Source organism: Podarcis liolepis, assembly GCF_965112155.1.
Source record: "Podarcis liolepis genome assembly, chromosome: 11".
In the NCBI taxonomy this organism is placed as follows: Eukaryota; Metazoa; Chordata; class Lepidosauria; order Squamata; family Lacertidae; genus Podarcis; species Podarcis liolepis.
This window is the reverse complement of record NC_139565.1, coordinates 22,656,492-22,679,218: the sequence shown is the minus strand read 5'-3', so window position 1 is coordinate 22,679,218 and position 22,727 is coordinate 22,656,492. Positions and strand designations below refer to the sequence as shown.

The following is a 22,727-nucleotide window of genomic DNA, read 5'->3' as shown; positions in this document are numbered from 1 at the left end:
AGTATCCACATGGTAGATGTCATGTTAAAACATGGCTCATGCATGCAGGCTAGATGCTCATGATGATTACTGCCCTGTCTTTGAGAAGCAGCGCATGAATTTGGCCTATGCTCTCTGACCTCTAATTTAAGATCTGTTTTGGTCTTAGTTCCAATTTAATTTGACACTCGGCCGTAAGCAGAAATTGTTTGCAAGAATCTCTTTCTCCCTGCTTCAAGGAGAATTGGGGAGAAATTATGTGCAATGTAGACATAGCTAAAGTTCAGAATTGGGTATGTTTCTCTGCACAGTAAATTGAGGTGGAAGAATCTTCTGATGACTTCAATAAATAATAGTTGTCATTTAGCACTTTTCCTATTAGCTGGAAGCACTTCCCAAACATTATCTTAGTAAATCTATATAATCAAAAAAGTCTTAATTATATCTCCACATATCAATTAGAGTTCCTTGGTTTTTAAAAGAAATAGAGCTTTTGATCAAGTCCCGTCCTCTTGGCTCTACTTTAATTTTTGACTTTTTTTTTTAGTACTGGAAAAAATGTATTATAGTCCTAGGCAAAGGTTTTTTGTAAGTACTCAGTAGGATTCTTGCCTCTAGTCATATGCAGGCTAATAAAATAAGATTAAAAATGCTGTTCTGAATGTAACTAACAATGATTGAAAATGTTCTTTGTTCATAGGTTACATTTTTATACTTAAGCAAAATGCTTGTTTTATTTTTTTATAATTATTACAGGACAGCTTTAGATTGGGCTAAGCACTTCGGACAGACAGAAGTGGTTGATCTGTTGGAGTCCTATTGGTAATGTGTTTATTAACTCTGGAATCATAGAATCATAGAACTGTAAAGCTGGAAGTGACCACAAGGGTCATCTAGTTCAATCCCCTGCAGTGCAGGAATCTTTTGCCCAACGTGGGGCTTGAACCCATATTGCTGAGATTAAGAGTCCCATGCGCTACCGACTAAGCTATCCTATTGTGCTTGAATACATGGCAGAGAACTGCCTGTACTTTCTAAAGCATGGATAGGGAACTGGATCTGGCCAGCTGATTCAAAGGCCCTTGGGTTCGTGGGAAGACTCCTTTGTGGTTTTCAGATAATAGTGGAAGTAGATCAAGGAACCAACAGCTTCAGAAATTATATTTTTCTAAATCTGTTTCCATGTTCTGCAAGTATTGCCAATTGTTTGACATGTGTATTTTTTGATGCTTGTATTTTAGTGCCTCACTAGAGTCAGGTAATCTCGATGAAAGTTCTTTGGTCCATGCGAATGCTAGTGAACTCAGTGCAGAAGACAGAGAACTCCTAAAGGCTTATCATCACAGCTTTGATGATGAAAAAGTGGATCTTGACCTGATCATGCACCTGCTATACAACATCTGTCACAGCTGTGATGCAGGTAAATGCAGATGTAGTGCTTATTTTCATTTTAAGCATCTTTTACATGCACATCCTTTAGTCTGTGCTCTGGCACCTAGACTACTATGCACATAAAACATTTGTTGGAAGCCAAAGGCTGTCATATTCCACATGTGAGCTTGTTAGAAGTAGAGTCCTGCAGTAAATTGACTTTTTTTGTCTGATCAGCAAGACTGCTCTTATCTTACAAATGCATTTGACTGTGATTATGCCCCACTCCTCTTTTCCTATGGATGGTTCTTATAAACAGGGCCCCCATGTGTATGAATGGAGATGGGCAGGTTTTGCTTCACACTAACACAGACTACATTAGTGGGCACAAGCCTCAAACTTGTACTTTGTGCCCTCCGACCATATGTAGCCCATTCCTGTCTATGTTTAGAATCATAGAATTGTAGAATTGGAAAGGGCCATGAGAATCATCTAGTCCAACCCCATGCAATGTGGGAATCTTTTGCAAAATATGGGACTCGAACCCAAGACCCCATGGGTCTTCTGCTCTACCACCTGAGCTCATAATGAAAGACCAGATGCTAAGCATAGCTTTCTCTTACTCTATTTCCTTTCATTTTGGAACTTTGTCTTAAAGGAGCGGTTTTAATTTTCCTTCCTGGATATGATGAGATTGTTGGCTTGAGGGACCGCATCCTGTTTGATGACAAGAGGTTTGCTGATAATGCTCACAGGTAAAAATCTGTAACTCTTATTTTGGTATATCGGTTTTACTCTTAGAAGACTGCATTTCATTCAGTTCATACTTCTTTGCCTTTAGGTTCCAAGTTTTTATGCTGCATTCAAATATGCAGACATCAGATCAGAAGAAGGTTCTAAAGACCTCTCCCCCAGGCATCCGCAAAATAGCAAGTATCAAATTACTTTTTAACCGTTTCTATCAATCCACATTCTTTTCACATCAACTGTTATTACAGCATAATGTGTTGTTTCAGATTCTTTCTACAAATATTGCCGAAACCAGCATCACAGTTAATGATGTTGTCTTTGTGATTGACTCTGGAAAAATGAAGGAGGTATGCCATCTGCCTGTTTATCTATTTTTTTTAAGATACTGCTTAATATAATACAGTCATAACTCATGTTACGTTTGCTTCAGGTTACGTCCTACGGCGACCCAGAAGTACCGGAAAGGGTTACTTCTGGGTTTCACTGCTCGCGCATGCGCAGAAGCACAAAATGACATCATGCTCAGAAGCGGCAAATTGCAACCCACACGTCCGCAGATGCGCCACTGCGGGTTGCGCTCTTTTCATGTTGCGAACGGGCCTCCGGAATGGATCCCGTTCGCAACCACTGTAGTCTCTAAGTGGTTTACATAAAATAAAGTTTAGCAGTTGCTAAAAATGAGGTGAAAATAAAACACAACTGTATATTGCAAAAAACCCCTCAAATTTATCTTAGACTCACATTTAATTTTAGTTTACCATAAACTAAAAGTGTGCTGTATTGTAAACAAAACATTTAAAGAAGGGTTTTAGTACAGTGCCACCTTGGGTTAAGTACTTAATTCGTTCCGGAGGTCTGTTCTTAACCTGAAACTGTTCTTAACCTGAAGCACCACTTTAGCTAATAGGGCCTCCTGCTGCCGCCAATCCACCGGAGAACTATTTCTGTTCTCAGCCTGAAGCAAAGTTCTTAACCCGAGGTAATATTTCTGGGTTAGCGGAGTCTGTAACCTGAAGCGTCTGTAACCTGAAGTGTATGTAACCCGAGGTACCACTGTACAATGTGTAAAATATTGTTACATGCCACCCCAATTTCCAGCTAGTTTGAGATTCCAGGGGTCTTGGCTTTCACCCAGGGTTCATGTTTTCCTCAGAAATAAGGCACAGTGGAGGCTGTAGTGTCTTTATGACTGATTTGTTTTTACACACATATATATGCAACCTGAGTCTGTAGTGGAGGGATTTCCAGCATTCAGATCTCAAGATGATGCTATGCTGTTGGAAGCGTGGGACTTGATTTTTGCCAGTTCCCCAGCAGCTCTCTGTGGCCCTGAAATGCTGCTTTGGAGATGGAAACATGGAAAGTGGAATTGGGGAAATTCACCTCCTCCCTTCTCTCCAGCAGGAGCCTCAAATGAATCTCAGTGCCTTCTATAAATGCAAAGAGAACTTCTGTTCTTGGAAGGGCAAGCCTGGATCCAGGCCAATGTATGCCAAAATCACTTCACAAAACTATTGTTAATTTAGAATATTTTATCATTCAAGTGTTCATTTCACCTTGCTATTCTAAATCTACATTCTAATAAAAGTGTTTTCTTGAAATTTTAGAAGTCCTTTGATGCATTGAACTGTGTGACCATGCTGAAGATGGTATGGATTTCTAAAGCTAGTGCCGTTCAGAGAAAGGGCAGGTAATGCAAATATCATGAATATTTTCTTCTAAGAACAGATTACAGACAGACTATTCTTACTTTTTCAAGAAAAAAAAATTCTTAGAATTACTGATATAAGATTACTTGAAACAGGTTAATTTTGATTTTTAAAAAAGCTTAAATGTTAGTACTTTTATTTTTATTTTTCAGCAAAACCTTTCTTAGACTATTTCTGGAAATAATATCTTTTTGGAGACATCTGGTTGTGCTTTTCACACTATTCACTTTGGATCACACACCAGCCCTGTGTTTAAAATTTATATTGTAGTATTCTTAAGAAGCGCATGTTACATTTCCAATTAATTTGAGCCCTTCAGGCAAAAGTTATAATGAATGACACTTCTGAAAGAGCTTATTTATGAAATCTACTTTCTGCTTTCAACATCTCTTTTTCCTGCTTTCATTTTTAAAATTCTACTCTTCTATGTATTGACTTACCTTAAATAATACTTAACTGTTTCTAAGGGCAGGACGTTGTCGACCTGGAATTTGTTTCCGACTTTTTAGTAGACTCAGATTTCAAAATATGCTGGAATTTCAGACCCCAGAACTACTAAGAATGCCACTACAGGTTAGTGATCTTTCTTGTATTGTTAAATCCAAAGAGGTCTTTATAACACAAAGGTCCCATTCAACCTTCAAGCCAAACCATGACTTGTGCTAACCATAGTTTAGACTCCAAACCATGGTTTAGAATTGTTTGTTTCCTTTTAATTTCTGTCCTCACACCAGTTTACTTGGAGCTGAAGCCTCTGGAGACTGAGAAATGGTTCAGGCTTCATGGTATTGGAAACTATTGACCTTTGCTTCCCAGCTGGTTGGGAAGAATATGCAAGAATTCTTCTTTATTCATGTCACGCTAAGCTATGCTTTAGCAGGATGTGTGAACATGACCAGTATGTGGAAGGTTGCTGTTTGAAGCACTTACCACAGGACACCTCAATTTTAAAAGAATCTAAAATAACCCATTGTATTTCTATATAATACTTGTGGAAGTCTGATCAGTATTAAGAGTGTCCTGCATCTCTACTTCACATCATCCCCAAAAGCAGCCTTGGACAATGTTTCAGTGTTGTCTCCGGTGGTAGTCACTGATGATGGTGTTCCTGGTTTGTTTGCCTATTTGCATTCCTTTGCAGGAACAACATTGTATGAGTTAGCACAGAATGTCTGTAGAATGTCACAAGCAAACATTTTTCTTTAGCTGCTTTTTATATATCAAGGCTTAAGTAGAAATGAGCAATTGATTGCACCTTAAGGTGAAATCATAGGCAGGATTCCTTGATCCCACTGAAGGTGGGACTTGCTTTTTGTTGGTTTCTGCTTCCCTCACTGAGCAGCAGCTGCAAGTCATGGGACTGTTTTCATTCCACAGTTCAGTTACTGTTGGGTTCCCACGGGAAAGGGAGACTGGATGTGACGTTCACTGGTTTCCTGTTTCTTTGTTCTGTCGTTCCTTTGTTGAGAGTTGCTCTCTGCTCTTACAGAGGCAAGATGTACATTTGTGTGTTCTCGGTATAGCGAAATAAAATAGCACTGTAGCCATACCGGCCTCATCCTTTCGTTGCGGCCTACGAGACTACACTCTGCTGGGCTCAAGACAAGATGAGCCATATCAGCTCCAGATGGGCCAGAGCTGAATAAACTAATACTTTTCAGTAGAGTTCCTGCAGACTTGCTATACTGAAAGTGTGAATATTCTTAGTTTCTTTATTTTTGTTACAGCTTTACCACATGTTTTGGATCAGGGGTGATTAAAGCTGAATATTTGATTTTGTGTATTTTAGTTCACACATTTTCAAATGTCAGACTGGCATAAGAGTTTGTTAAGTACTAGGGAGCAATCAGTTTTTCTCCTATGCATTTACTGAGCTAATACTTGGGGGAAAAATAAGTAACTCATTAATCCTGTAAACGTATGCCCACTTTACTTATAGAAATCCCATTGGAATCCATGGCATTTGTGAACAGACAAGTATAGAGTTGCACTGCAAGCACATTGTTTAATATATCTATCCTTAATCAAGTATTCTATGTATATGTTTTAATCTACGTTTGGTTCTTGCTCCCAATTAATTTAATAATTATCCGCTTAGAGGTACTGTTATGCTTTTTATTTAGATGTTTTGCTTATGCTGGTCTGTGACCATAATAAAGTAAATTCATTCAATGTAAGGACATTATATTGTGTATTTTGGTTTTTCTGAAATGTGTCTTAATTTCTAGGAGCTTTGTTTGCATACAAAATTGCTAGCTCCCATCAACTGTCCAATTGCTGACTTCTTGATGAAAGCTCCAGAACCACCTCCTGCTTTAATAATAAGAAATGCTGTACAGATGCTTAAGGTGAGTAATATAAATAAAGCTACTTTTGCCCCTGTATTTTTATTTATTACCAGCTTTTATAATGATTCCTAAAACACTAAATTTTTGCATAACTACTGAAATTACTAGCTCTGAAAAAAATCTGTAAGCACCTTTCCCAATTTCATCAGTGCCCTACTTAATACTTCTCCTCTGAAGTTTGCCCTGGAAATATCTGATCAAAAGTGGCTTTACATGAGTCTGTGTTTGAATTGTTTGTATGAAACAATTCACTTGCATTTTCAGATGAAGCCACGACAAGAGAAATAGTTGCTAAGCTAATTGAAATTTGGAGTCTAGTCGTTACCTGCTTTTGAAATGTGCATTTCTTTGTACGCTGATTTTGTTTGCTCTTTTAAAAAATAGACAATAGATGCTATGGATACCTGGGAGGATCTGACAGAACTTGGCTATCATCTGGCTGACTTACCAGTAGAACCTCATCTCGGCAAAATGGTGCTGTGCGCCGTTGTTCTGAAGTGCCTGGATCCTATTCTGACAATAGCATGCACCCTTGCATACCGCGACCCATTCGTGTTACCTACACAGGCCTCTCAAAAGCGTGCAGCCATGCTGTGTAGAAAAAGATTTACTGCAGGAACATTTAGTGACCATATGGCTCTTCTCCGGGCTTTCCAGGTATTGCGAGTCTACAAAAAGCCCCCAAACACTTATGATCTTTGTGAAATGTGTCAGAAAGCAAGGAGGCGCTTAAGCTAGATTAACACATCTTGAAATGCTACCTAGTTCAGTGTAGCAAACTAATGTTATCGGAGGCCAATTACCAAGCCTTTGTACACCTTGTCTGCTATGGCTGCTGCTTCTTGTCTCCCTCCCTTGCTGCTTGCCACCTGCCACTTGTTCCCCTTTTAAACTGCTACCAGCTGGAAAAGCAGTGCTATGTTGATTGTATGTGTATCGTCTTCCTTTGGCCTTTGCTTTATAAGACTGCTATTGCTCTAAACTGAGTCTGAGGGTGGGCTGCTTGGAGATATGCAAGCCCAGCTTTTGTATTGCGGTAGCATTGTTTTAACAATCAGAAAAGATGAGTTTCTAATTTCCATTGAGCCATGGCTTTAATCACCTGCTTCATCTCCATTTTCCCATGAATATTTGTTTTTAAGTTGAATAATTGTGCAAAGATAATGTTGGAAGCTGTGCTATGGGAAAAATATGTCCCCATCCCCTCTTTGCAGCCAGGTATATTGCTCTAATATTATGATTAAGTAAGGATTAATTAAAGTTACTTTTATCCATGACACTAAGGAGAAATGTTAATAGCATACTACCCATATTTCCTCATCTGCCCATGGATGCGGGGGGAAAACCATGGACTTGCACTTGGATTCTTCTTTGCAAAGTGGTATAGCTGTTCCTAGCAATGTTCTGGTAGTTGAACAATGTAGAGAGAAGCCTTCAGGAATTGGGTATTCCCCAAATGTGTTCCGTTTCTTTCTCACTGGCTCAGAGTACTTGGGGCTTATACTATATCAGGCTTATGCCATGACTGTTGCAAAAAGAGCTCATTCCCCACCTCTCCTGTGGTCAGATGAGATTGCAGGGACAGCAAGAGATTTTGACAGGTGGGCAGGGCAATCTGCCTGTGAATTGTGTGATATAGCAACACCATAGATAAATTATTGCTGTTCTAGAAATCAAAGCTTTCTATACTAATGATCTGAACATCTTGAAATGTGTGTTTGTCAGGGGTTGCATTTGAAATGGTTACTGAAGAAACATTAACTACTCTGAAAGTTCTTTTAAATCAACTTGTTTTACAGGCATGGCAAAAGGCACGAAGCGATGGCTGGGAACGAGCTTTTTGTGAGAAGAATTTCCTTTCTCAGGCAACAATGGAGATTATCATAGGAATGAGAACACAGCTGCTTGGGCAACTCAGAGCATCAGGTAATATATATATATCTGTATATTTAATAACCTGAAATCTGCCCCACAAAGTCTTCAAGCTTTCTTCCTGGATTTCATTGTACTACTGATTCCTGTGTATATGATCAGGGATACAGTTGCTATCTTTTGAGGGGGGTTTTGGAGCAGTTATCCTACAACCAAACCTTTGGTTTACTTACACTTGAAAGCATATTCCACTTGTTACCACATTTTGAGGTGTTATGCTATTGCAGTGGATTGTAAATATGCCCCAGTTATGTGTATTTGTGGTTACACTAGTAATATTTGCTGTGTAGATTGTGTAGTGAATACTTACTGTTCTGTTATCCTAACAAAAGTGCACCTATGGCTGGTCCTATCCTGCTTTGAGCTTGCTTCAAGCCTCCATGTTAAAATGAGATTTGCAGTTAAGAAGTAGTGGCTGAGTTTTAGACTGTGGATGGGAACATCCTTACTAATGATTATTGTAAACCTCTCTGGGAGTGTTTTCCAGCTGGAGAGCAGGGTAAAAACAAATAAGCCTGATAGCCCATCAAAGCCAAGAGCTAGTTTTAATTCAAAATGAGCTAATATTTTTGAATTTGGCTCAGGAGCACAGAAAACTCAAATGAGGTATTTTACGGGGAATTGTCAGGTGGCAGAGGAACCAACCCTCACGGCAGGTTGCCAGGAATGGATAAGACAAGGAAAAGTCCTTACCATCTGCTTTTTATTCAATATTTACAGAGAGAGGATTGGAACACAGCCTCCTGGAATAATGGCGTTGTCCCAAGTGACTCTCCACCCCCTTTTTCTCCCACTTCCTCATTCATCACCGTGTCTCCTACGGGTGGCACTGAGGGCCCTTTGCTCTACCACTTTCAAGGCTTGCCAGGCTCTGGGAGGGGGTGGGCCTGGAATGCTTTCTAAAAACACTGTGTCTGTCAGCTGTCCCCCCTCTGGTGTTTCTTTTTCCTCCTCTTCCATTATTTCTCAGCTTTCCCCCTCATCTGCCTCTGAGCTGTGACCTCCCTCAAACCCCTGTAGTAATTCTGAACTGTCTTCTTCTCTGGAAGGGTCAGGCTGGGGAGGCAGTCTCCACCATTCCTCCTATGCCCAGTCCCTGACAGGAATGGTGTTTCCATAAGTTTCAGCAGGAAAGATTGTGTCCTGAGTTAAATGAGAAAATATTGTGTTTGGGTGTTGTTTGTTCTCGTGCAAAATAACTTTTATTCTCCTGTTCTGCAACCAAGGCAAGATCCTTTGCAACCAAATGCCCGAGTTTCACTGCTCAGAATGGTATACCGTTAATGACAGAGTGGGAGCTAAAAAGGCTATCCCTGACATGAGTCTCTGAAGTTAATAATGCTTTCTTAATTAGCAGGACATACATATCTTTCTTTTTTCTTTCTAGGTTTTGTAAGAGCCAGAGGTGGTGGCGACATAAGAGATGTTAACACCAACTCTGAGAACTGGGCTGTGGTGAAAGGTGCCTTAGTAGCTGGAATGTACCCCAATATAGTTCATGTGGACAGAGAGAACATTGTTTTGACTGGGCCAAAAGAAAAAAAAGTTAGATTTCATCCTACCTCCGTTCTTAGCCAGCCCCAGTATAAAAAGGTAAGAAGGTATAAAGTTTAAAATATTAGTGTGGGAGATATGAGAACCTCAGTTCTTCCGTGAGCTTTGAATGCTTTGTTTATTTAGAAACGTATTTTAAATAATAACGACCCAGTTGTTATTCTTAACGAGGAAGCAGAGAAGTAATAAAATAAGGTGGCACAAGCCTTTGCTGAGTTTCTTTGTTTTAGCACCAAATGGTATTACCTGATCTTGTTTCAGGATGTCTGTGTTGTAATGGCTTTGTACAGCATTCCTCATGTGGACTGTGCATCCCACCTCAGGCAGCAGGATTTTACCCTTTCTTCAGGCTACCTGACCGTGTATTTTTGTTCTGCATAGCTTTTTGTGTGTTTTATATGGAGCTCCCGTGGTCTCCCATACAGCAATGAGGAGGTTCACAATGGTTCAGATTCAGCAATGCTGCGCATTGGGTACCCCCTGCTCGTTTTCTTCAGAGGGCTAGGGAAAGTTTGCTTGCAAACAGATGTTTTAAATTGTCCCTTTTTATCGAACCCAAAGTAGCAATTCTGTTCCTTCTGTGTTACTGCCTAACAGATTCCTCCAGCGAATGGTCAAGTGGCAGCTATTCAGGCACTTCCCACGGACTGGCTCATATACGATGAAATGACAAGAGCCCACCGCATAGCCAATATCAGGTGCTGCTCAGCTGTGACGCCAGTCACTGTGGCCCTCTTCTGTGGATCAGCTAGGTTGCCAAGTAATGCTTTGCAGGAGCCTTCCTCCTTCAGAGGTATAGTGCTAGAATAAGAAACACGGTTTTAATATGCATGTGTGGGTAGATCTAATCCACTTGTTGACTTGTGTTAGCAGTTGTTAAGAGCTGTTTGTTTCCTGCGCTAAAGTAAAATAAACATTTTTTTTTATAATGGGATGGGGAATGAAAAATTGGCACTTGCTCTTCTCATTTTTCCCTTTTAAATTCAAACCGATTGTTGGGTTCTGTTCATTATTTTGAAGTCTGGAAGCAGCTTCATACATTATGTTTTCTTGCAGGGAAAGCGCCTCACTGTTGGGAAGAAAGTGTAGATTGTCTTGCCTTTAGCAGCTCTTTCAAACAGTTCGTTTTCTTAATGTTTTGTTAAAATAAATATGAATGTGGTTACTGTCATATAAGCTAACCTGTTAAGTAAATGAGATAAAAGCAAAATGCAGCTGTATATTGCAAATAAAACTAAGCAGAGTAGAAAGAAAGAAAGAAAGAAAGAAAGAAAGAAAGAAAGAAAGAAAGAAAGAAATGAATTGGAGTTGGAGTCCCGGAAAGCTTGGGTAACTGTAAGATCTTAAATGTCATGACTGTCATCACCTCATTCCAGAGAGTGAGTGCTATCGTTGGGAAGGCCCAGTTCTGTGTTGCTAGGTATCCTGTTCTCAGGTTATTTAGCGCTTTAAATGTCAACAACTAATAGGGTGTGAGTGCAGATCTTACAACACTGGTGTAACATGTCAGTCTGGGTGTCCCACTAAGTCACCTAGCAGCTGCATTTTCCATTAGCTGCAGCTTCTGAACCAGGCACCAGGTGGGAAGTTAGCAGATTAATCTTGATGCATATTAAGAATGCATACATTTCATAATTGTTGTCGGTTTAAGTACGGAGTACAGTAAATGTTAATGTCTGAGATCTGCCTTTCTCTAATATAGTGGATGGTGTTCCTAATGACAGCAGTGATAGTGAGATGGAAGACAGAACTACTGCTAACTTGGCTGCCTTGAAACTGGATGAATGGCTTCATTTCAAATTAGACCCAGAGGTGCGTACTTGGTCTGAAAAAAATTGAAAGGAAAAAACTCAGTCTTGAGAGTTGCTTTCAGCATTTTGACCTCAAAATGACTTAAAATTAGGATTCCAGGCTCAAAAACTGACCACTGAATGAAACAGAACTCTTTGCTCTCTTGTTTCACCCAGCATCGTAATCACTTTTTATAAATCTATGATGCAACCACATTAAAATATATGTTCTAGATACTGCATCTAAACAAACCAAAACCCCACTGTTGTACAGTAGGAAATGGTGCACAAAAAGGGGAGTCAAATAAATTAAACAAAGGGATTGGAACTATTTCCATATGAGAAAAGGTTAAAATGTTTGGAGGACTTAGTTGGGAGAGATCAGCAGGGAGTTGGGGCTTGGTCTTCACCAATATGTGGATAATACCTAGTTGGATGGGTGGGGTACAAATAAAATAGATAATAATAATAATAATTTTAAATAAACAGCAAGGGGACCTTAGTGTGTTTTTATAACATCATACATGATGTGAAGAAAGTTGTTGGAGGTATTATCCCCTCTCTCTCAGTTAAATTAAATTAATTGGCTTTAGATTCAGAGAATGCGTAATTAACATGGTATTTGCTATCCTAAAATGTGATGGCCACTGACTTAGATGACTTTAGAAGGTGGTTAGATTGATCTTCTATACGTGTCCATTATAGAGGCTACTATCTCTACTGGCTAAATGGAAGCTCCAGATTTGATGAATGTATGGAGGTTGGAGGGAGGGACGGGACACATAAACCTGTGCACTTCGCCTGGGTGGAAAAAGCAGATGTTTCAACCATTTATTGATGTTGATTTAGATTGAACTCCCTCTTCCTTAGCCATTCATGTCCTTTCACCTATGTAAACGATGCTGCAAGAAAGCCATGCAGGGGCAGTTTAATTCTGGACCTATCCCAGTTCTTCCTCTATCACTATGAGAATAATCATCCCAGTTGAAAAACTTGAAATTCTTTGCCGATGGGCATGGTTACAGATATAATAGAGGAATGAAGTATTAATTAAAATACTTTTTAAAAAAAATCTTCCAAACATTTGTTCCAAAATGTTTTCAGGAATCATGTTGCTGACATCAAACTTCCTCAAAGTATTGGAGTTATCAAAACTATTTAATACACTTATATTCAATAAAGGGTCACCAAGCGTTCTTGGAAGGGTCTCCAGGACATATATATATATAATTATAAACTATATTTATTACAGGCTGCTAGCCTACTCCTGCAATTGAGGCAAAAATGGCATAGTTTATTTTTACGGCGCATGAGAGCTCCTTCAAAGCCCTGGTCTCAAGTTGATGAGGCAACCATACGAGCAATCATTGCTGTTTTAAGTACTGAAGAACAGTCTGCAGGTCTACAGCAGCCTTCGGGAATTGGGCAAAGACCAAGGCCCATGTCATCTGAAGAACTTCCTCTAGCGTCTTCATGGAGATCAAACACTAGCCGAAAAAGCTCAGCAGAAGCAGAATTCGCAGATGATGCTTTTAATGCTGAAAGGTCAGTATCTAGTGGATAGTACTGTCCGCAGTACCGTGCTCTGTGCCTGCCATGAATAGGAAGCACATAGTGTGCAAAGGGTTTAACCCCGTGAGGTGTCTGTATGCTTTAAAGCTCACCTTGGCCCTCCACATTTTTTGAGACTCCCAACTCCCATCAACCTCAGCTAGGATGGCCAGTGATCTGGGATGATGGGAATTGTAGTTCAGCAACATACAGAGGGCTGTTAGTTGGCCATCCCTGGATGAAGCTGTAGTTTTCCCCCCACCAGCACCAGAGCACCAGAGGTGGCATAAGCTCTCCTCTCTGTGTCCACTCATTGCTTGTCGCTCAGCAGTTGCAAACCCACAGTTGGGTCACCTCAAACTAATACATTGTATTTCTTGATGGAGGGAGAGTTCCTTTCTGTTCTTGACTGGTGTTTAGGCTCCTGACCTAATCTGACAGTGCATGCCCATAGAAAGTCATATTGTGGTTGTGCGTCTTTTGCAAACAGAAGTGAAATCTGAGGTTCTATGCTTTCCTACATCTTCCTTGCATTTTGGTTGACTTGTTGCTTCCACTGACCAAAATATCTGAAGCTTTACTAAAATGCATTAGGACAAAATAGGGATAGCTGGACCGAAGTTTAATTGAGTCCCCCTCCTCCGAACTTTTCAAGAGTGCCTCTCCTGCCTGGTCCGGTAAAGCCATTGAGGAGGAGGGCAGACTTACAAACACAAAACTTTATATGCAAAGATACTTCATGGAATCCCAGTTTTCTATTATGGGGGCATGCACATACTCCCTCTCTCACACACACACACATATATATGTGCACATACGTACATGAATTTTTTTAAACTTTAGAATATACTGCTAAAAAATAAGAATTGTCATGTGTAACAGACTCAAGTATGCTACCGTTTAAGCTTAACGTAATTTCAGCATCATTAAAAAGGTAATCTAATAATACTGGAACATATTCAGGACCATTTTTAATAATTTTGAAATTAGTTTTCACACAACATTGATGGCTAACAGAGTAGTTTTTAAAATATACAGCGTTAACAAAAAAGCTTATTGTTCAACAATATTCATTTCTTTGCAGTATTTAAAAAAAATCAGCAAGAACCAGAAATATATAGAAAAGCAAAGGAATATTTATGAAGGACTTGAGCATAATATGAACTTAGTCTTCAACATGTTTGTAAAATGTCTCTAAAACAACTTGAAAATATATAGCCGTTTTCTCTTTCAGAAACCCCCCCAAAGCAACTTTAAGCTATGATATAAACAAAGAACAGAACAGTACAATATTAAGGTAACGTTCCGATTTTTAAAGCTTGTAAAAAGCACACTTCAAAGAGTACAAGGCAATTTGACAAGAGCAAAAATAAATAGAATAGACTGCTTACTAAGGAAATACAAAAATAGTGAATTGCACTGTCCCTTCTCCAGAAAGTTTAAATTACTTGCTCACGGGGTCTCTGCCATGGGAGCATATTCACCCAGTGCTTTTCCAGCTGCACTGGCTCCCGGTGGAGTACAGGGTCAGATTTAAGGTGCTGCTTTTGACCTTTAAAGCCCTTCACGGCCTAGGACCCTCGTACCTAAGGGACCTCTCCCAGTATGCCCCACGGAGAGCCTCAAGGTCCATAAATAGCAATACCCTAGTGGTCCCGGGACCTAAGGAAGTTAGATTAGCTTCACCCAGAGCCAGGGCCTTTTCAACACTGGCTCTGGCCTGGTGGAACGCTCTGCCTCATGAGACCAGGGCCCTGCAGGATCTGATTTCTTTCCGCAGGGTCTGTAAGACAGAGTTGTTCCGCCTGGCCTTTGGCTTGGAGCCAATTTGATTCCCTCCCTCTCTTTTTCTTTTCCTTTCTCCTCCTGCGATGAGGCTACATTTTAATATTTTAATGTTTCAATATTTTAATGTTGTATTTTAATTTTGTTTTTAAGTTGTAATCATTCAACTTGTTTTTATTATTGCTTGTTCGTCAACCTGAGCCTGGACTTGGCTGGGGAGGGCGGGGTATAAATAAAAATTATTATTATTATTATTATTACAGTGGTGCCCCGCAAGACGAATGCCTCGCAAGATGGAAAACTCGCTAGACGAAAGAGTTTTCCGTTTTGGAGGTGCTTCGCAAAACGAATTTCCTATGGGCTTGCTTCGCAAGACAACAATGTCTTGCGAGTTCCTGCTGGTTTTTTTCCTCCCCCCCCTTTGCTAAGCCGCTAAGCCGCTTATCAGCTGATCCGATCAGCAGATAAGCCGCTAAAAGCCGCTAATCCGTCAATGGGCTTGCTTCGCAAGACAAAAAAACCGCTAGACGAAGAGAATCACAGAACGGATTCTTTTCGTCTTGCGAGGCACCACTGTATTATTATTAGAACTACAGGAGAAGGAAATAAGAAGGCATTGGTGCTGTTTGACTCTAGCAGCCATTACACCAGTCTGCCTTCTCATGCCTAGTTCCACAGAGATAAATCTCAATGGCAACTGGCAAACGGCTGCTGTGCATTCCGCTGCTGCTGCTGCTGCTGCATAACGTGTCTGGAAACCTGTTATCCTTGCTTGCCTGACTTTGTCCCTATGCCGCTTTTTTATGAATATTGGGTTGCTAGCATATACAGAAAAACTGCTTCCGCCTGTCGACCAGAGTTTGGAACCCCATAAGTGTGAGCAGATGGCGTCTTCAGGAAACCTCTTAGAGCAGGGGAGGCTAACCTGTGGCTCTTCAAGATGCTGTCAGATCCCAACTCTCATTAAACCTAGGCCAACATGGTCAATGGTCAGGGGTCATGGGAGTTGCAGTCCCAACATCTGGAGGGCCACGGTTCCCTATCAATTCCCTAGCATTGCTTGATCCTCATTAAACGTGGTTTTCTGCTTTCAACTTAACAGAGTTCTAATGAAGTCTGCATCTCCAGCATTTCACCAACCCCTGAAATACAAAGAGAGAAGTGCTTTGCATTCCAAACGAAGCACAGATGATAGGTCAGACCAGTCGTCTGTGAAATCTACAGACAGCAGCAGTTTCCCCAGCCCCTGTGCCAGTCCTTCTCCTCCGTCATCTGGGAAGGTACAGTAGCTGTTCTTCATCCTGTTTTAAATTTTTGGAAGCTGCTGACTGCTTGCTGAAATAATAAAATCAGACATAGTACCCTGGAGCTGACAACATTTTGCAAATATTGCTGGTTTGATTTCCTTTTCTGGAGTACATGGTTCAAGCTCTTTCAGATAAATTTGTATGGCTTATTTCTTTGCCACCTTGAACCAGGAGTACCCTCTCAGAGGTTTTTGTGTCTATATGTAGAGCAGAAACACAAATACCTTGAGAATCATTGAAGAAAATTAAGGGATCGGTAGATCTTAGGCTAAATTGAGAGCCGTAGAAATGTTTAAAAACATAAAGTTTTAAAAGAGCTGACTACTTTTGTATAATCCTGTTCTCTCCTCAATTCAGTTTTGGTTGACTATGGTACTTGATTCATTCTCCTAAGAGCCAGAAAGCCAGCTCTGCTAAGATACCAGAGCTGACTTCATTTGGTAAAATATGACCTGTACGTTTATCCTACAAGATTTTTGGCATTCAACAAGAACTGGTCCTAAATGTATAGGCTGCTTCTAGAGACCTATTGACAGCAGATGGCAGAAGGGGCAGAGCTAGAGATCCCAACAAAATTCAACTTGATGTATTGCAACATTGCATTACTATCTTAATTTGCAACGTTTCGTATTTGCATTCCTTTGACAGCAAAGATACCAACTATTGAACTACTTTCCACAAGAATGGTATGGTCATACCTTTAAAAATACCTTTAAAGGTAATACATTAAAAAACAACAACAAATGTCTAATCACTGACCTGGTTTTCATATAATTCTAAGACAGACCATGGCTTAGTGCAAATGCATGAACATGTAGATTTCTGCAGACAAGATTGCAGCTGCAAGGCTCCTCTTCCAGTCATGCTTCTGCCATGGTACTCGGGGCTGAACCTTAGTGTTACCTTCGGATCTGTGGTCATGATTTATCTCTTTCCAGAAAAACCACTTAAGGTTTCACTGCTGAATTTGAATGTAATACCCAGCCAAAATATAGCCTATCCCCAGGTAGTGCAGCTGTGGTCTTGTTGTTGTTGTTTAGTCGTTTAGTCGTGTCCAACTCTTCATGACCCCATGGACCAGAGCACGCCAGGCACTCCTGTCTTCCACTGCCTCCCGCAGTTTGGTCAGACTCATGCTGGTAGCTTTGAGAACACTATCCAACCATCTCGTCCTCTGTCGTCCCCTTCTCCTCGTGCTCTCCATCTTTCCCAACATCAGGGTCTTTTCCAGGGACTCTTCTCTTCTCATGAGGTGGCCAAAGTATTGGAGCCTCAGCTTCATGATCTGTCCTTCCAGTGAGCACTCAGGGCTGATTTCCTTCAGAATGGGTAGGTTTGATCTTCTTGCAGTCCATGGGACTCTCAAGAGTCTCCTCCAGCACCATAATTCAAAAGCATCAGTTCTCTGGCGATCAGCCTTCTTTATGTGGTCTTACTTACTGTTAATTGCTGGGACATAGTCGGTTGAGTGTGTCCAAACATTACAAAAGTTATCTGTTTTTGCAGGGCTCCAAGTCTCCTTCTCCAAGGCCAAATATGCCAGTTCGATACTTCATTATGAAAAGCAGCAACCTGAGAAACCTTGAGATTTCACAACAGAAGGGGATTTGGTCTACAACCCCAAGTAATGAGCGAAAACTGAACCGAGCCTTTTGGGAGAGCAGTGTTGTTTACTTAGTATTTTCTGTTCAGGGATCGGGACACTTTCAGGTGAGAAATTGATACACTGAAGTTGATGAGTATGTTGCAAAATTGTTACCAGACTATAACAACATCTGCTACATTCACAACATTTACCTTGCTATAACTTGTCCTTTTCCTTCCTCCAGTGATGTAATATAGGCAACTTGTGTGTAGAGTTAATTTCTTAATTTTTCAAGTTGTGATCTGACAAAGGACTGGCATTTAATAAGGCTCTGAAACCTACTAGAAACAGGCAACCTCACATGAAAAATGGGGTTGAAATCCACCCTGGGAGTGACATTTATACAGAACTAGATCCACAATGTAATCCTCCTAACTTATTTTCATCTTCATGGTAGTAAACAGTATTCTCAAACATGGTAGTAAACAGTATCCTCAAACTTCAGCCACTTAACAATTACATTTTCTTTTTTGTAAACAAAAAGCACCCGCGGCAACTCAGCACCTGAAGAAAAACAGCTGACTCTTATAAATGAATCTTTACCCCAGACAGTACTAAGATTCATGTGGTTTTTCAAGCAAAAAACAGCCCAGATAAGCAGCGAAGTCGCCTCCTTCTGCAGCACTACACGTGGCGTTATTGGGGGACATTTTGCCACACCAAAGCATTTGAATTCGGCTTGAGATAGAAAAACAACTTCTAAAACCCTCTTTCTGTTTTATGAATTAATGTATTGAGGTAAAAAAAAAAAGAATGCTGTGCATTTTTTCAAGCAAAAACTGGTCAGAGAAGCATATTAAAATATTCTTCTCCTGACACATGGTTTTATTTTGGATATCCTGCTCCCCCAAGAAATATTAGAAGTCAGCTTGGGATAAAAAGACAACCCATAAACCTATCAGGTTTTTTCCCTACTAAGTGAGAATAGATGCTATCCAACTAAGCCATACTTGGAATAAACCTACTGAGATCGATGGACTTCAGTTAATTTATTTCAATGGTCCTACTCTGATTTGGATACCACCTGATGTGTTTAATACAGAGTAAAAACTGGTTTTATTTAGATTCTAACATTTTAAATGTGTCGTAGGGCTTTGCTCGAATGTCTTCAGAGATTGGACGTGAGAAGAGTCAGGATTGGGGTTCTGCTGGCTTAGGAGGAGTATTCAAGGTGGAGTGGATCCGAAAAGAAAGTCTTCCTTTTCAGTTTGCTCATCACTTACTCAACCCTTGGAACGACAACAAGAAAGTACAAATAAGTCGAGATGGCCAGGTATGTTGATTTTACAGCTCTGAGTACAAGTATATGCTCAAGGATGGATTACTTGATTCCCTCTGTCTTCATTGTCAAGAATGTCTTGACATAGTTCATTTTTTTAAACCGGTAATGGCCAGTTTTATCTCACTATTTGAAATAACATGTAAGAAATTTCCCTGTAGAGTGAAATACGTAACTTCAGCTTTGTAATTGAAGCAGCCTCTACTGAGGCTAGTTGTCATTTCCATGTAGTGGTCTCCTTTTTATAGCTGGGCCTTATAACACCATCACTTTCCCCCCTTCCCTGGTGTAGGAATTGGAACCTCAGGTTGGTGAACAGTTGCTACAGCTCTGGGACCGTATTCCTTTAGGAGAGAAAAATGCGGCTGATTAAAAATACGACGGGCAACTTTTGAGGTATACTCTCCAGATGAGAATGTGAATGAATTTGAAGGTTTTCTAACCCTGTTGGTGAAGCTTAGAGAAAGTAGTAGCTGTTCTCAAGTGGTTATTGATGTAATATTGGATAGATCCACACGTCACTAGATTTTAAGGCTAGGAGAGGGGGGCGTGGAGCTAAAATACTGCACCAGGGTGACAGCTGTGGAGGGAGGATGCAGAGCGAAAGGTCAGTAGAGTAGGCAAGTGAAGCAGAAGATTGCAAGGCCAGCATAGTAATTTCCTGTGTTTTAAAATGCTCTTCCAGAACAAGCTTGATGTACAGAGTAGTCACTTGAGAAAATCACATTGTCATTTGCCAAAATTAAGCAGAAGTTTTTGTCTGACGAATAAAGACTTAAAACTTTGTCGTTCTCCTCCACAGTTCCACCTCCTGTGAAATAGATAATGTGCTAAGATCACCAGTGCACCTAAAGAAGGAAATGCCTGAGGGAAATGAGCTGCAGGCAGTCAGCAGCACTCCTCTAGCACAGACTAGATTTGATTCTGTGTTCTGGTTTGAAGGAAACCACGTGGACTGCTCTTATTTTCATTGAGAAGTTTGTTCTTTTTCATTCACTTTGAAGTTTCAAATGTTAAGACACCCAAACTCCAAATGGTGGGTCACCAAAGCAGACCAAAGCTGCTGTTGAAATTTTAACCGTGTTGTAATTTAAAGCAGTAGTTCTGGGAACAATGAGTAATATTCATCTTGATGGAATCCTGTTCCGACAAGGCTCAAGGGAAAATAAATGGAGGTACAGCTTCAAAGTTGAAAGGGTTGTGAACACCTTCTGCTACTGGACTAAAGCACTGAGTAGACATATCCGTGAAAAGAGCCCTCCTCTCCTCAGATTAAATCCAATTTAAATGATGAGTGCCTTTTGTCAGAAAGCTGGCTTTGGGGTGTTTTAATTTTGACTTTATTCTGTGTCCATTATGTGCTTGCAGAAATGGGCATGGATTTACTAATTCTTTGCTCGTAGCGGGTGCATCAGGAACAGCCTCTTCACTTTTGAAGGAAAGGTCTCTTTAAGGAACCATTTTGTTTTGATTAGCCTTCCTCTTAAAACAATCACCAGCAACTTTTTTCTCCTTCCCAAAGTTGCCTACAAGTTCCTTGTAGTGTGCCCTTTTGATTTTCTTTTTCACTTGCCATATTTCTTTTGACTTGATTTGTCTAAATAGCTCCCTCCTACATTGTGCAAATATATAATCTGTTGTACTTTGCTTGTACAGCCCCCCACTCAATCTCTTTCCTGTAGTTTCATTTTTTAAAAGCACGATGGCCAAATCAGCTTTTCTGCAGAGCATTTGAACAGGGATGGTTTAATTACTGAGCAGTTTTCTAAGTTAAGAATGTTTAAAAGGCAATTATTTGCCACAAACCACTAATAAAAGGATAAAACTACAGTGGAGTAGCTTTTACATGAATTTGGGATTTGAATTTCTTGGCTTTGCATTTCATTGTTAAGGGTTTTTTACATTTTCATGTATAGATTGACTTATTTGTGATTCTTGAGCATGTGTAATTGAGTTCCTCTGTACATCTCGTCGCATTTTCTTGTTAATTTTTACTAACAAATGCCAGTCATTTACCAGTTTACCAGTTTTAAGTTGGAAATTATTTAGAATAAAGCCATTTTGTTTTTAGCTGATTGGTGTTTTGGAGCAATTTCTACCACAGAGAGTAACCTGTTATCAAAGCACTATATCTACCAAGAATTAGTTCTTCACATCTGATTGTTAAATTGCATTCATTGTCAGGTTGTATATAGCAACAATAATGATTCTGTTCTAGTTCTTCTTCAGATACCATTGATATACAAACTGCAGTAACCTAATATAGCTTAAAAAGGAAATTAGGAAGAAGGCTGTCTTACATGTTTCTTCTAAATGTCTTCAAGATCAGGATTCAGGTGCAGCTACTCTCGGGTACAAAGGAAATGTGATCAGTTACATGCTTTTTTGCTATAGGCTAGATATTTCTAAAGCACAAAATAATAATAAGTTATATGAAAATATAGTGTCAGCATGGTTGGGTTGTATGTACATTCCTCCCCTAAATAAAGTTTACATGCACACAGGCTTATTATTCCTGTTAGTGAATTTCATCAACTTCTAAAAAGCTGAATAATCTTTTTCATAGTACGACTTAATTATGTGGAGAAATGAAAAAAACAAAAAACCTTTTGTACAGTAATGTGGAATACAAATACCCTTCTTATGGCACTATTGCACATTTGTAAAGTCCTTTTGCACTGGCAGCCAGTCTTGGTATCTGTTTGCTTTTTTGAGTGAATCTGTTCCCTGCTCTTTGCATTCTTTGGAAGGTTCTAGAATATACCGACACATTTCTAAAGCAGAAGCATTCACTCCATCTTGGGATGCCAATATTTGGGAATATATCGCACTCCAGGCAATCTGCATAATTTGGGGGTGAGAGGACCTGTATGATATTAAGCAATTGCTTAGTTATACAGAAGTTGGATGAAATAGGATCATTGGGGTCTCTGTCTTTTAGTGGTGTTCTTCATTGTACTTTGTTCAGTCAGCGTGGAGCCAGCATTATGTATATTTGTACAAAAGCAAGACCCATGAAGTTAAATAGGATTAACTCCCAGCAAAGTGTGTTTAGGATTGCAGTCTTTGACACTGGAAAACTACCGTTGACAAAGCTAAAGGACAGAATGTATTCCACAGTAAAGCCACAAATCTGACTTGCCTCCTTGTGTGTGTGTTTATGAGTAGGGGCTTACCCACTCAGACCAATATTCTGCTAAATTAAGATGTGCATATATGATACAAACTTAAAGAAACATCCCCCAGTTGGTAATGTTCTGAAGTTCTAGAAGCATCTGCGAACCTTTGTTTCAACTCCGCAACATGGTTACATCCTTGATGTAGTGCAGAAAATATTAGTGTCGTGCTAGGTGGTGCTATTGTATAAATTTTTAAAATAGGGAATGCCCTTTTCACATGGAAAAAAAAGGAACTACCTCCTTCAGTCTCTCTCCTCCCTGGTTATTTGGTATCTTCCCTGACACAAATGATATTTGTACAAAGAGAAACATTATTTATGGTCCACTGACTACAAATATATAAGAAGCAAAGCGTCCATTGTGAGGTGAATGTGAACCTGTATATGGTCCTATATGCTTTAAGGAACCCTGAAGGATGTAGCACATCTGTGGAGACATTGCATCCTCCCACAGGATCCCTGTCAGTGAGGGCTGGGCCATCCAGAGCCAAAGGTAGGCCACAGATTCTGCCCTTCCCTTGATAGTGTTTCTAAACATAGCTCAAATCC

At 40.0% G+C, this 22,727-nt stretch overlaps 1 protein-coding gene across 3 annotated transcripts in view; it reads left to right on the top strand.

Annotated features, from left to right (window-relative positions):
- YTHDC2 (YTH N6-methyladenosine RNA binding protein C2) overlaps positions 1-21,504 on the top strand; it is a 37,787-nt gene extending 16,283 nt beyond the window's left edge. Inside the window, exons 12-31 of one of the 3 annotated variants that reach the window (XM_083464377.1) lie at positions 736-801; positions 1,221-1,399; positions 2,009-2,105; positions 2,192-2,279; positions 2,367-2,447; positions 3,708-3,790; positions 4,277-4,382; positions 6,038-6,157; positions 6,542-6,814; positions 7,957-8,083; positions 9,477-9,682; positions 10,241-10,436; positions 11,346-11,455; positions 12,686-12,978; positions 14,219-14,281; positions 15,872-16,049; positions 17,583-17,786; positions 18,812-18,994; positions 19,293-19,396; positions 19,803-21,504. In XM_083464377.1, the coding sequence (XP_083320503.1) occupies positions 736-801; positions 1,221-1,399; positions 2,009-2,105; positions 2,192-2,279; positions 2,367-2,447; positions 3,708-3,790; positions 4,277-4,382; positions 6,038-6,157; positions 6,542-6,814; positions 7,957-8,083; positions 9,477-9,682; positions 10,241-10,436; positions 11,346-11,455; positions 12,686-12,978; positions 14,219-14,281; positions 15,872-16,049; positions 17,583-17,786; positions 18,812-18,994; positions 19,293-19,373 (2,734 nt within the window). In that variant the 3' untranslated portion in view covers positions 19,374-19,396; positions 19,803-21,504. Of the gene's footprint in view, positions 1-735; positions 802-1,220; positions 1,400-2,008; positions 2,106-2,191; positions 2,280-2,366; positions 2,448-3,707; positions 3,791-4,276; positions 4,383-6,037; positions 6,158-6,541; positions 6,815-7,956; positions 8,084-9,476; positions 9,683-10,240; positions 10,437-11,345; positions 11,456-12,685; positions 12,979-14,218; positions 14,282-15,871; positions 16,050-17,582; positions 17,787-18,811; positions 18,995-19,292 lie in introns of all 3 variants that reach the window. The other 2 variants (XM_083464379.1, XM_083464378.1) reach the window with 2 other exon arrangements.
- Positions 21,505-22,727: the final 1,223 nt, after the last annotated feature.